Raw genomic sequence first — 14,697 nt, forward strand, 5'->3', positions numbered from 1 at the left:
TGGAGAAGGGTCAGTGATCAAGCAGGGGAGGAGGAGAATCTAAATTAGGTGGAGGAGGGATGGCTTTTTGTCTCGGGTCCTAGCGGACCGAGAATAGCATTAATCCCGGTTGTGCACTTCTCAGAAGGAGGTTAGCTGTGATGTCTCAATGATTGGGGAGGCCCATTGTAATGCTTATTACAATGAATGGGAAGGTTGGATGCCAGAGACAATGTTTCTAGGGAGAGGCCTGTAGTGGTCCCTGTGTTGTTTTTCATGTAGAAAGATAGTATAGGTGTGTGAGTTAGCATGGAGATGGCAGAAAAAAGGTAGGGGAGTGGGGGGGGACCTGTCACATATTGAGCTTTGATCTCAACAATGAAGAGAATGGTTTAGCAAAGTGCAGATGCGCCCACAGGAGTGTAGGCAGTGGTTGGAGGGGCAGGGTGATGATCAGCCCCCATGCTGATCTGGAGAGCAAGCCTACAGGCTCTGTCCCAGTGAGACATGGAGCTGTGCCCATTATGGTGTCTCATGTCTCTCCAACTTGTATGTACCTCCCTGATCGAGATGCCCCTCCAGATCCACCCTCTATTATAGGACTAGTGATACGATAAAGTTGCGGTCCTAAAGGTGGTTCCGCGCCTGACAAATGTATCAGATCTGAGGTTGTTCCTAGGTATTGAAAGCTACTGATCCCTATAACTGGAAAACTATACAACGGTGAGCGCCCCACTCTGGGAGCTTACTAGAGATAAACAGGAGTCCATCTGGTCCCCTGAGTGCGAAACAAGTTTCGAGACTATTAGGGCGAACATTGCATCCTCCACTGATATGGAATATTTCAGCTTGTACAAGGAGACGGAAGTGACTGTTGATGCCAGCCCGGTGGGTCTTGGCACAGTGTTGGCCCAATTCGAAAAAAAGACCCCACACATCAGAAGAGTTGTGTCCTACGCCAGCTGTAGTCTGTCGGCCACGGAGCAGAAATGGCCCCACGCATTGCGAGATGTGGTGTCTGGCTCCAGGGCTACAAATTCACAATCTGCCATAGACCGGGGGGAGGACAAGAACCCTGCCAACTACCTCTCCCATCAAGAATTGGCGTGGTTGGTTGACAGACCTTTTAGCCGCTCTGATTCTCTTCTGAAAATTAGTTTTCTAGTGATTGCGTTTGGGGAGGTTCTTGATGCTGAAGATTGCAGGGATGGGTAAAACTGAACCATTTGTTACTTTAACAATAGTTAGATTTTTGGTTGAGTACATCCCTATGCAAGCGCTCCAAGACGACGAATGGGTGAAACTGTTGGCCATGCAGTTGGCAATTGCTCTTTTTGTTATATTACCATGAACTGGAGTGAATAACATCATGTTGAAATTACTTATCACTTACTAACAGGAATCTCACAAGATATGATATATGTGGCTTTGTAAATCACATACAAATAGTTTATACTCTCTCAATAAACTGGACACTTATTTGCACACATACTTTATATACCTTTTCTTGGAACGGTTGCATAGGGATGTACCTCTCCCGTCATCCCACGGAGACCCTACGACCAGAACACTCGATCATAGATGCATATCTACACTGTCATCCATCAGATGAAGCCATTCCCAGTGACATGAAGGATGCTCCAACAGCAATTGGCAGCCGATGCGGCCCTGGCTATCATCGCACAGTAAATCGTCCAATGAAAACTGAAAAACGCAACGGAAGTAGCTAAACAGATTTTACTCTTACTCTTACGTCCCGTTCCCTTTCCTCCATACTGCATGGGTGTCCCTCCTAGGGACGGGAGACAGACCCTTTTTCACCAGAAAAAATCTTCTTCCCCTTTAAATTTAGAGGCGCAGGTGTGCGGCCCTGGGATCTTGTGCTCCCCTGATTCCGCCCACCGGTGCCACTCCTCAGTCCTCTTTTCCACGTCGACGGGAACGGACCGCTTTCATCAGTGCTCTGGGGTTTGACTTCAGCCTTGTAATTCTATGCGCTTTTCCCCTGGATTTTTTCTTTTTGTCTTTTTCTTCTAATCTTTAAACAAGCTCTCGGTCCTCTGGCTCCACACTCCTCCCTGGCGTATGTCGACGTCCTTGGGCTTCAACAGGTGTCCAGCCTGTGAGGGGCTCTTCCCCATGTCCAACCCCCACAATCTGTGCCTCCGCTGCCTTGGCCCTGACCACAGCTGGGACAGCTGTACTGCGTGCAATGCGCTTACACCCCGAGCTCTCAAGAACAGGTTAGCATAGCAAGGTAGAGGGCGCTCTTTGAGAAGTTGTTTCCAGAGGACTTAAAGAACTTCATCAAGCACAAGTCAAGGCCAAGGCAGGGCCGCTTTTTTCCATTGCACCCCACAAAGGCGATTCCTTTCCTAGGAAACATTCGAGTAGGAGTCCACCCGAGGGGCTACGTCCTAATACCGGTCAAATGTCTGAGGGGGGCGGCTGTATGCAGCACTACCGGCGCTTCAGCCGGGGGCTCTACACTTATCAGGTCTGGTCCTGAGGTGCAGGATATGTCTCAAAATCCACCGCCAAGAGTCCTGGAGGAGGCCGATCCCAGGCACCACAACGCAGGCACATGGCATGCAGCTCGATAAGATGGCCACAGCGCCAGACAAGATCGCTGCTCGTCAGACACGGACCCCTTTTGGGGAGCAGGTAGGAGATCGAGTGTCCAGGTGGGACTGATCTCAACCAGGTACGTGGCCTACAGCTTCTCCTTCTACATTGCGAGGCAGGTAACTCCTGCAACCATCTAGGCAGAGTACGCACAAGCCTCATCACCCACTATCGACTTGCAGGTTAGGCGGAACAACTGGAGGCGGGGTTCCTGGCCGAAGTCCTCACTTTATGCCCCGCAACTCCAATGGGGATTCCAATGCAGAAGGAAGTTGTTGCCTTGGCCAAAAAGGGATGGCTGAAACCCCATTAAGTGCAGTATAGGCAGTTGGAGGGAGATACACTTTGTCGGCACACCCTCTACCACACTCTTCTGTGATTGCCCTGGCTTCCATATACTCGAAGCCGCAATCTTCCTCACCCACGTCGTCCTCAGCTTTGCTAGGCAAGGAGGAGAAGATCTTGTAGGCGTATGGAAAGAAAGTCTACTCCAGCGTCTCGCTACACCTTCTTCAATCTAATCCAGATGCCATGCTCACAGCCGTTAACCAGAAGCTTTGGCAGGAAATAGCAGACTTCCTTCCGGAACTTCCGGTGCACAGTGAGGCACGCTTCAAGGTGGGGCTGACTGAATCGAAGATGGTGACTCAGGACATCAAGGAGTTCACATTCTCGCATATCGACACCTGAGGCCATGCCATCTGCATTCGCCACAGACATGAGAAGGACGGCCGGGCTCCGGGCTACTAAGCTCAACCCGGACGTTCAGGAACACATATTGGACCTTCCATTTGAGGGTAGCGAACTCTCATTCCTCCACAGATGAGGAACTAGTTAATAAGAAAAATAATTCACAAACTGCAAAGTCTTATCCATCCTTACAAAGTCCACGCCCAAGACTTTCAGTCAAACGCACCTGCATTCTGACAAGGGTCGGGCCTTCGGCAGGATCTGGGGCTTCCAAGAACGATGGTCCAGGCAGCCGGACCACTCTCCGAGCCAACACCGGTGCAAACAGCACAAGGTGAGGAATAAGGGCTTCTTTCAGTCCCCCTTCTCGGCCTCAGAGGAAAAGAAGGCATGACACTCCCCTCCAGATCCACGTGTCTCGGTTTGGGAAGGAGGGGCATGGGCGGGGTCAGGGCAGGGCAGGCTTAGGCTTGCTCTCCACGCACACAATTGGCGTGCGAGGTTCGCAGACCTTTGGATCCTATCAGTAGTTTCCACAGGCTACCGCCTACAAATCCCTCATTCTCCTCTCTCCTCCCCTCCCCTCCACTCCCACAGATTGGGACAACAACTCTGTTGGCGGAAATGTGATTGCTAGTAGAGAGCCAGTCAGTGGAAGAAGTCCCAGCCTCACAGTGGGGCATGGGTTTCTACTCCAGGATTTTCGCCATACACAAGAAGAACCAGGCTGGCCTGAGAGTTGTGTTGGACGTTTCCACCCTGAACCTTGCCCTCCAAAAGTTCAAGATGGTTACCCCAGCGCTTAATGGATGTGTTCCCTGGATCTGAAGGACGCTTACCTACATGTCCCGATTTGGCAACCTTATCGGTCCTTCCCAAGGTTCAGGAACATGGGCCTCCATTTCCAATACAAGATTCTACCTTTTGGCCTCAACTCAGCTCCAAGGGTCTTTACCAGGTTTATGAATGCAGTGGCAGCCTTTCTCAGGGCACAAGGTCACCATGTCTATCCATACCTAGACTACTGGCTCATCGGGGTCGAGATCCCCAGAGGGGGTCCATCACTCCTCCTCTGCCCTCATGAACACACTTCATGACTTGGGATTCTCCATCAATCTCAAGAAGTCTCACCTGCAACCGACAGAGTCGAACGTTCCTGGGCCTCATCTGGGATACAAGATCCAAGAGAGTCTTTCCATCAGAGGACAAGATTGCAGCCATCAAGAAGGCCAAAAGTCACTTTCTCAGCAGAGGGGTGACCTCAGCCTGGTGGTACCAACACATCCTGGGTATTATGGCAGCATGTCTTCTGGCAGTATCCTACACAAGACTCAAAATGAGGAGATTACAGCTGCACTTCGCAGCCTCATGGAATCGGGAGCAAGGCTCACAGGCGGAACTCGTCAGCATTCCTCACATCCTACAACAGGACCTAGTCTGGTGGAGCACCGACTGCAATCTGAAGATAGGCAGGCCCTTCCGACAACCAGCACTGCATGTTACCATCACCACGGATTTGTCCTTGGAGGGCTGGTTAGCTAACCTGGACAACCAAAGGTTCGACAGAATTTGGTCCATTCAGGAGCAGGAGGCCCATATCAATTGGCTGGAACTGAAGGCCATCCGGCTGGCTCTCAAGGCCTTCCTGCCGTCCATCAGCGGCAAAACGATCCTCATACAGACAGACAACTCCACCAGCATGTACTACCTCAACAAGCAGGGTGGCACCAGGTCCCCTCCGCTATGCACCCTGGCGGTCAGCATCTGGTAATGGGCCCTGGCGAACGACATTCACCTGACAGCAATCCACCTCCCGGGCGAGTCGAACCTGGAGGCGAACAGGCTCAGCAGGGTGGGGGCGGACAGTTACGAATGGCAATTGAACGATCAGGTCCTTCAGGTGATCTTCAACAGATGGGGTCATCCGCAGGTGGACCTCTTCGCCACCTGGTTCAACAGGTGCTCTGACAAAAAATAGGGTTCCCAGGCCTGGATAAGCAGGTTGAAGAAAAACTGAAGAACTGTGCAATCTCCTGTGCAGTGTAACCGGCTCAGCGACTAAATCCCCTACAAATGTACCTGCTGCTGTAGGGTGTCTGGGAAGAGCTGGCGATCGACTTCTTCGGCCCACTCCGAGTGCACCTATGCAGTGGTGGTAATGGACGAATGCTCGAGATTCCTAGAGTTGCAGATTGTCATCCACAGCGGCGTTGGAAGTCATACCAGCCCCGGACCGCATAATGACAGCATATGGCATCCCAAAAATCATCAAGTCAGATAATGGTCACCGTTTACCAGCCTGGATTTTGCCAACTTTGCACAATATATGGGGTTCAGGCATCGGAAGATCACGCCCCCTCTGACCACATGCCAACAGCATGGTTGAACGCTTCATGGGGAATATGAGAGGGCATTGCAAGTCGTCCATGTGTCCAACAAACCCTTTGAACAGATCCTATACCAACTACTGAGAGACTACTGCCACACGCCCCAAAGCATCATGGGAAGGTGTCCAGCGGGCCTCATGTTTGGTCATAGACTAAGGACTCTACTACCCTAAGGTGCGGTTACAGAGTTGTCGACACCATCTGACCAAGAGCTCAGGGATTAGGACTTGCGAGAGAAGATGAAGATGAAAGTGATGGCAGATGTGAGGAGGGATGCACAAGAAAGCACTTCCGAAATAGGGGACCGAGTGGTGGTATGCAGATACACCGCTGGAATGAGGACTCCAGGTTCGCACCAAGACCCCTTACTGTCACGCAAGTGAAGGGCACCATGATTACCGCAGAAGACAATGACGGACAGGAAATCACACGAAATGTGTCACACTTTAAATACTGGAAAGTGTGATGTTCTGTGGAATGTGCCCACAGACGACTGGTTCATGGGAGAGCTGGATGATCCCCACTTAGGTGACGGAGAGGCGTCTGATGAAGAGTGGAGGGAAGTGGAGCCCAGCACCTCCAGACGCAGTCGGCTCTGCCACGAGAAGGGCAGCCAGTCCGGGCCAAGTTTAAACCTGTAAGACTTATTGAAGTAATGGGTTGATAGTTGTTCAAGAAGGGAGAAGGTGTCACATTGTGTGTGTTTGACCTCGTTATGTTAGAGGCAGGGTTAGGGAGGGGGCGAGTTGGGGAAATGACATTAAGAGGCAGGAAGCCTCAGTTTACATTAAAGACGAAGTTGAGACCAGTCTTTACTGCGTGGGCCTCTGTCTGTTCACGCACTGCTCAGTGATTGGAACTGTGTGACCTCCGGTTCAGAGCAGCACCACTGCTCGCGCCGACAATCACCACATTAGCCATTTAGTATAAAATAAATGGTATAAACACTAGCCCCAATAAGATTAATCGACGAGGGCCAAGAGCCCCCCCACAACCCTTCGACACTCTGCAAGCCCCTTCACTTATTGATTGGTCCAGTTCCTGGAGACCAGGGCTCTTAAGTGCGATGCTCAAGAAGCAGCAGATGAAAACACGCTCCCGTTCTCTCCAGGCCATCGCCTCTGCTGTCCAATGAACCACCGTCACCAGGTCCACGGGCAGGGAGAAGCAAGAACCCTGTAGAGCATAGTCCCCAGCCTTGCCTGCACAGAGCAGGAGCAGGAGACAAGGTTTGTGCACCCTGCGAAAACACAGGCTATATATGCCATACGTTAGCCAGTCTTCTACGCAGTGGAGTAACTTTGCTGAAAATGTTGGGGGGGGACAGGGGTGGGGTGGAGCGACGGCAGATGCTGGCTCTTAGGGATCGTTTTGGCCAAATTGTTCGATACAATTGTGTTGAATGATAGATTTGACTAAATTCGGTCACCACGATTAGTTCGAAGCTGAAGATACCGAACACGAAAAGCTGGGGTTGCGGAGGTGGCCCCCGCCCCTCATGTTCAGTATTTTTTACTTTGGCGGTTACGGAGGGGGGTCCCCCACTTGTTCAGCATTGGTGGTAGGGGACCCAACAAAAAGAAAGAAGAAAAAGGCACCCTGCAGCATCAGATCCGACCTGCGGATGGATCGGACACTGCAGGGTACAGGACAGCGGCGGATGGAGAAAAAGTAAGTAGGGGGTTTATGGGTGTACTGGCGATTTGGGGGGACGTGGGTTTGTTTTTTTGTACCAAGGTAAAAACGTATTCGCAGCAAAAATTACTATGGTCGATTTTGCCATGATTTTGTACCTCGGTCAAACACCTAGACTACTACACCACAAGAGTCCATTGCTGACGCTCTTTTATAACTTCCATAAGACTGGTAGCCTATCCTTAAAAATCAATTGGGCCCTCACACTTCTCCAGCCGGGCTGCCATGCACACAGTGACACAAAATAACATTCACAAACTTAATTTGAATAGAACATACAAACAATGCATTATTTATCATTCATTCAGACATAAGTCAACACACATATGCTTGCATACACTCTCACTCAGACACAAATGCACCCAGCACCTCCATTGACATGCACTGTGTGTGCACAACCTTTATATGTACATATACAACAACACATGGAAACAGTGGCGCAACGTTCATTGAACAGACCAGACTTTATCAACCCCTGATCCCTGAAATTTAGGGCTACGTTGACTTGTCCTAGTTGAACTATAAAGCCATAGCCGAAAGGAACATATTCAGTGGAATGTCAGCAATTCCCTTGATTTTTTCCTTTCATTCAAAGGCAGAAGCCATTGGTTAATGTAGTGCAGTGGGTGACCAAGTATACTTGGTATCAATTTTTGAATGCCATATATCTCCAAACTTGGATTCTCGACAGCACCTTATATTTGTATGTGCTGATAGATTTTTCCTACAAGATTCTGACAGATTAAAATTAAGGTATGTTTTCCTGTGTTCAAATGGCTCCAAGCAGTGGAGTACCAAGTGAGAGAGGCGGGGGCGGCTAGGGGGAAGCTGCCCCCATGGATCTTTTCTGGAGCCAGACCGGGACATTTGTCATTGGGACACCTCTCCTGTTCGGCACATCAAAGATGGTGTCCAACGGCAAAGGTGTCGCTGGCAGGACAATGTGTGCTGAGCAATTCCTGCTCAGCATGCTCATTGTCCTGGCAGCAAGACACCTAACCCGTTCCGAATTGTAAAGGTGTCCTGCTGGCAGGACAATGTCCCAAGGAGTTCCGGGCAGCAGAGGGTCCCCATGTTGCTCTATATCAACAGAGCATTACAATGTGAGCGATTAGGCACTGATGGGAGGGTGGGGGGCGGGGTACTATTAGCAGGGACTTTTGTCCCTTCAGAAAAGTGAATGGGAGGGAGTGATCAGAAGTGAGAAGGGTGCATGGGTTATGAAATAATGACTAATGCTTTAAAACCCAAGGGGGATTTGTTAGGCTCACATTAATCTACATGATGCTATTGTGACTTTTCATGAAGAATGGAGAGAATGAAACTAAAGCCATACTCCCATTGCTCGACATATTTCTATGACAATGTATATAGTGTATGGTTAGTTTACTATGAAAGACTAGTTTATTATGTAATGTGGTTTGCTTCCAATGCATTGCTATAAATAATTATGTTATATGTATTATATGAATAAATAAGCACATGAAATGTAAAGCAAAACCTTAATAAATATCTATATCAACTAAGCATGGAAATATGTGCACGGTTGCTTAAATTATCCACATCCCACTTTCACCATTAAACCAAGTATGTGCTCCTTAGCAAATCATTTAATCACATTGTGCATTATCTGCAGCTCTGAAAGTGACTCAATCACTTCAAAGCTTATGTTAATGTATCATGGTATTATAATGGAAAAGTCTAATGACTATAGAGTGGCTCCACATATCACAAAAGTGCAATTTGCACTACAAAGTTATTTGTCACTTGGCTTATTCATGGCCACTTATTCTAAAGTCACTTCCATGGTGCTTCCAAGTATCAAGGACTGATGATGCGCCTGGCAATGTCCTTTTCTGTGAAGTCACTTCTGTTGGTGCAATCCATATAATAATTAGGAAGTTTGCATTTATTTTGCCTCAGAGGGCTGGGACAGAGCTCTAATAAATGAGTTTCCTGCATCTGGAATGATCCTGCGGTTTTACTTTAGTTGTTGTGTGTTAAAATGCCATCTCTTACAATTCTGGAAACTCCCCTGCTTAGTTTGGTAAGTGAAGCAGTTTTTGGTGGCCTGTAACCTGAATCATGACACCCATTTTTACTAATTGCACCTAACCGTCCAGAAAAATTGTCTGCAAAACTTGAAATACTTTTTGCCAGTTTGGTGAAGATTAATTTTAGCGGCAGGGGGAAAAGTTATACAGGGATCCTAAAAGTGTGCTTTTAACACAAAATCCCATATGGTTCCTTCTGCGCACCTAGAGGAAAAACTGCTTAACAAAAGATGTTTGGAATGCATATAGCACTCAAATTAATTTCACAGAATTTGTAGAGTACGACAGTTTTGGGTCACAGGTTTTCTCAGCTTGACTGTTTCCACTCTACTTGGGCGCACATTTCACCAACTTCTTTTTGAAATTAGGATGGTGGTGCTTTAGTAGCATTTGAAAAGTGGCAAGACTCATTTGAGAGGCGTTGCAGAGGCGTTGCAGAGCTGTGGCTCGCACCAGAGAATATGTTTGTTATTGTTAGTGTGTCTTCATACCTGGGGCCTTAATGTGTACTCTGAGCTCTGCTCACATTGTCCAAATGTGACACGTCCCTCACTAGTGTCCATCCGCATCCCAGCCCCCCAACCAACATACACAAACCCAATTAAAAAAAATTCAATTTCAAATGCCGCCCGGGCCACACCTCATTTTACACCGACCTAACCTCTTTGCACTCATGCACCTCCAGACAGAAACCAGCAAGCTGAATGAGCTTCCTAGTTCCTGTCTGTGTGTTGCACGAATACAAAGCCGGAAAGCAATTCTCTGCGCTGCAGCCCCTGGAAGTGCTGCTGCTAGCGTGGCAGCACAGGCGCCAGGTCCTGCTACACACAGTTCAGCACCATGGCTGCTGACTTTGAGTCAGGCCAGTCATGGCGAGGGACTGAGCCACGCAGGGCATCCCAGCCCTGAATGTGTTGCAGCGCGGCTGCCAGGCATCTCAGCATTATGTAATGAGACAGCGCAAGCCTTGCTGGGCACCCCAGCTGGGCTTGCGCTGTCCAATTACATAATTGATGATTGCAGCCCCCCTGCCCTCCCTCCAAATGTTGGGGGGGACAAAAAGGCATGCCACAGAAGTTGGGGGGGGGGGCAAAACCCCCTGTCCCCCCTATAATTACGCCCATGCTTCTACAGTCGTTAATCCTTAATTAACACTGCAGTAGCACTCCCTCCCCCCACCATCTACCCCAATAGTCAGTCCAGTGAAAAGGTCTGATACACCTTAATACAATCTAGAATACACAGTTAAACAATGGCACACTACATAGACAAACATATACATGTATAACTATAACACTAAACAAGGACTTTGCATTAGGAGGGAACAGCTATAAAACAAACACTGCAAACCTGTGCTTGCACCATGGCGGACGAGCATGAGAGACCTCAATGAACCAAGGCAACAAAGCGATGGACATGGCCGATCCCCCTGGCCATTGATGCCTAAATGTTAAACTATCTGGAAGCTGCAAAAAAAAGTCACAGTACCCAAATAAGGCCATTCAAATACCTGCAGCAGACTGTTTACTGAATTTAGAAGGCGATCCGGATGGAATCAAATTATGCAATGGATTTTCCTTACCTTGATCAGGAGCTTCGTTCCCCACTAGCTACCTGGCGGCCATTTTGTCTGATGTCTCTGTTTTAGTGTATAATGCAATTTTTTATAATTTGCATATTATGATTCAGTAATTATTTCTGTGAATCCAAGCAAGTCAATAAATGTGCTAGTTAGTATGTATCTGTTAAAGGCCACTGATCTGGCCTTGTGCTGTTCAGCTTCTATTTGTAGTATTTGAAATGAATCTTGGGGAAATGCCTCTTGGCTGTGTATGGATGGTAAGTGATGCAGGATGATTTTTTGTTCGTTTTCAAAGTTTATTTTGTGAAATAAAAATGAATGATTTTTCTAATTGAAATGGTTTCTTTGGTTGTTTTCTTAGGGTGCAGAATAGGTGTCTCAAGTGTTTTGAGCCCTGAAGTGCGAGAATTTTGGGAGAAGCTGGGAGGTTGTGTGGTGTCTCAGGAGGAGGAGGGTCAGATCCATCTGTTTGTTCCTCTCGCAGCATCAGGTTAGTAACACTCATTTGAGCATCTCTGGTATTTTACAGTTCAACAGAGAGAAGATGAATCCCAGAGGTTCCAACCCTCCCAGTGTGCATCAATCAGACGGAAACCAGGAGGATATCAGCAGGTTACAAAAAAATATCACACACGTACTAGTTCATCAAAGGGCATTTGACAGTTTGGGGGAAGCTTTGAGTGCTCTATACCAAAGGGAGAGTAAAGATGTAACACGTACATCTTATGCAACACTCTGCAGGATGCTTGGAAATGCTGGATTAAAACATTTAATATTAATGATAACTGTCGAGAAACACAATAGTATAAAGTACAAGTATAACCTTTTATGGGTACAGTGGATTTTGTGTACAATTTCAACTTCTTCATAATGGTAAGGAAATTGTAAAGTATTCTAGACCGGACTAAACTTTGTATGCTCCTAATGCATTCCCCAATGCTTATTGAGGTAATTTTAGTATTCCTTGCACAAACATTTTACGGTCCCTCTGTTGGGTATCTTCTGGAGTTGGTTTGTTCCATGGTTTGTGTTATGGAAGTGTACTAGTTCATGCGCATTAAGTACATTAAAATAGGCGCTGACCTATCATGCGCCCAGCATTTGGCTGCAGAGGCGGTTATTGATCATTCCCAAATGTCAAAATTGATTTTCGTTTGGATTGCCCATATACCTATACCTACTGTTAGAGACACGGTTTACATATGAATGGTTCAGAAGCTAGTGGTAGAGCTTCCATTGGATGCACTCTCAAATGCACCTTTCCCTTAAGTCATTAGGAGATGACCTTTCCCTTAAGTCATTAGGAGATGAGTAATCTTTATAAACAGATAATACCCCACAGGCTCTCCATATACACGCCAGCATGAAATCAACTAAACATTATCATAGGTGACTTCTCCATTGATGGGTGGTAATGCTCATCGTTTTGAGCTAAGGGATCGGTTTACAAAGAAAATGCATAAAGGCATATTCCAGAGTTGTGTAAAAAGCATTTGTGTCCTCTTGATAAAGGCCATTTACATAATTGAGTAGAGATAAGAATATATTTACTTTTGCAAAGTTAGCATTTACTCCAAGTGTCAACGCCATAAGAGGGAGAGCATCGGCGCCCTCTCCCGGACCACAGAAGCCGAATGGGATCGACCCTCCCACCGTGATTGGCACGGGTTCCTGATGTTTGAGTTATACGTAACCACGTGGCAGCCAATTGCGGAAGAGGGATTAGGGAGAGGTTGTGGATAGGAAGGGGGAGTTAGGGACACCGGAAAGAGGTTTAGGGTAGCAAGATTGGATGGGTAGGGGGGAAATTAGGAAAAAGAGCACCTTGATACCATGCAATACATATTCATTGAACCTGACCCACCTGTTTGCTCCCTAACCTGGATGAAACATGAACTTGAACTAGCACTCCCCCCCCCTGAACCTTCCCTTGACATCAAAACATGTATTCATAGATGGAGTCATGAACAGGTATTCAGAGATTAACATTCGTTCACCCTTCAACCTGAGTAACCAACAACAGCTGGTCTAAGCACAAAACATGATCGGCACATGATGGTGAGCAACATTAAATGGACATAGCAAGTGTAATTGAACATATAACTGGGAAATCTCCCCACATGATTCACATGACTCATGGCCTAACAGTCAAAGTGTGGCATGAGGGGACAAAACAAACAACATGTTGCAAACTTATAGCCAAAAGAATACATTGGTCAAAAATGTGGCACAAGTACTTGGCTCAAGTCGGGAGCCGCGTGAGGCTGCCCGGACGAAGTAGTAGACCGCAGAAGAATACCAGAGCTTCCCTGTGTCACCGCCGTATGACCCGGATCCTCGTTCTCCCTTCCCGTGCTCGCTGTGCCTAATCAGGCCCTCTGCTTAGCTCCAGCGCCGCACCCACCCGTGCCGTGATTCTCATTCCGCACCTGGCACGGGTGTGCGGTGGCTTAAATATGCACTGCTGAATGCACGCAGCTGCTGGCTGCATGTGCATAGCCACGCAGTCCCAGGGATGTCTGGGAAAAGTAGTCTGCGGCTTCCAGGTGCCGCAATGCCAAGACCTGATGGCCCGAATGCGATGCCTACAACATGCCCCCACCAATGTCTTGATACCAAGCATACATCTGTATGCGGATGCCCATCGATCAGTGTGCCATTCTGTGAATCACATGGAGGTTAGGCCTGATCATTATGAGACAGAGTATGTACTGTATGTACCTAAATAAACTTGGATATCAAAAAGAAAATGTAGACTCTTGATGGCCTATTTCTTTTTTTTTGTGTTTAATTGTAACTAGACAATTTTCACAAATAGGACGACAGTGTGCATCGTGATTATGCCTTTTCAATCCATCTTGTGGGTTTTATTCATATGAGGTTGTGGTTTTAACTTTTCCTCCGAGGTCCAGACTCTGTAGGAATTTAGCTGTAGCTATGGTCAGGGATGTGTTGTCTCCATTCATCATCCAGTTCCACCATGATTATTCATTTAGTGTAAGGTGTTTATGATTTGCAGTCGCTGGACATAGTAAGAGGAGATGTCACACTGTCTCGATGTAGTTTGTCTTTTTGCAGTAGGGACATGTGTTGCTCTTGGATTGTTTACGGAAGAATAGGACTTTGTTCGTTTTCAGAACGTTCAAGCGTGCTCTTAAGAAGGTTGTACAAAGTGCTCTGCCAGGAAACTTTTTTAGGTACATTCGGACCTCGTCCACAATTTGCGTATATCATTGTCAAGTGTGCGGTAGATTTGTCCTCCTTTGCTTTGTCTAATGTCGCAATCGAGTCCCAAATTTTCAGTTTTTCCTTGACTTTATACGGGGTGTATTCAAGATCTCATTGGGAGCTTCCAATTTTTTTCTCCAGGTCTAGACGACTTTTTGACGAGGCTGTCATCATCTGGCTTTTTCCACTGGTCATTTCTTTATAGATAATGTCGAGTATTTTTGGTCTTGGCTTTCTTAAGATTTTTCCCAGGAAAAGCACACTGTTCCTCTAGACTAAAGATTTCATTGATGACAAACACAGTTCCCGTCTGATAACAGCCCTGGGGGTCAAGATTGGTAGTTTCATGATGTAGCGCCAAAATAGGCCTTCAAGTTTTATCCAGAGTGTATATGGAAGTTGAGGCATAGCCTCTGCACCGTAAGTTATTGCCGGTATAGCTTTCGCTTTGAAAACG

General features: G+C 47.3%; 1 protein-coding gene across 1 annotated transcript in view; it reads left to right on the forward strand.

The window, feature by feature from the left end:
• The window catches only part of ECT2L (epithelial cell transforming 2 like), a 2,055,529-nt gene that overhangs the window by 680,408 nt on the left and 1,360,424 nt on the right, over positions 1-14,697 (forward strand). The window contains exon 10 of the mRNA XM_069608104.1: positions 11,374-11,502. Coding sequence (XP_069464205.1) covers positions 11,374-11,502 — 129 coding nt within the window. The remainder of the gene's footprint in view (positions 1-11,373; positions 11,503-14,697) is intronic.

This window comes from Ambystoma mexicanum, chromosome 4q, assembly GCF_040938575.1.
Source record: "Ambystoma mexicanum isolate Mex_15411 chromosome 4q, UKY_AmexF1_1, whole genome shotgun sequence".
Classification (NCBI taxonomy): Eukaryota; Metazoa; Chordata; class Amphibia; order Caudata; family Ambystomatidae; genus Ambystoma; species Ambystoma mexicanum.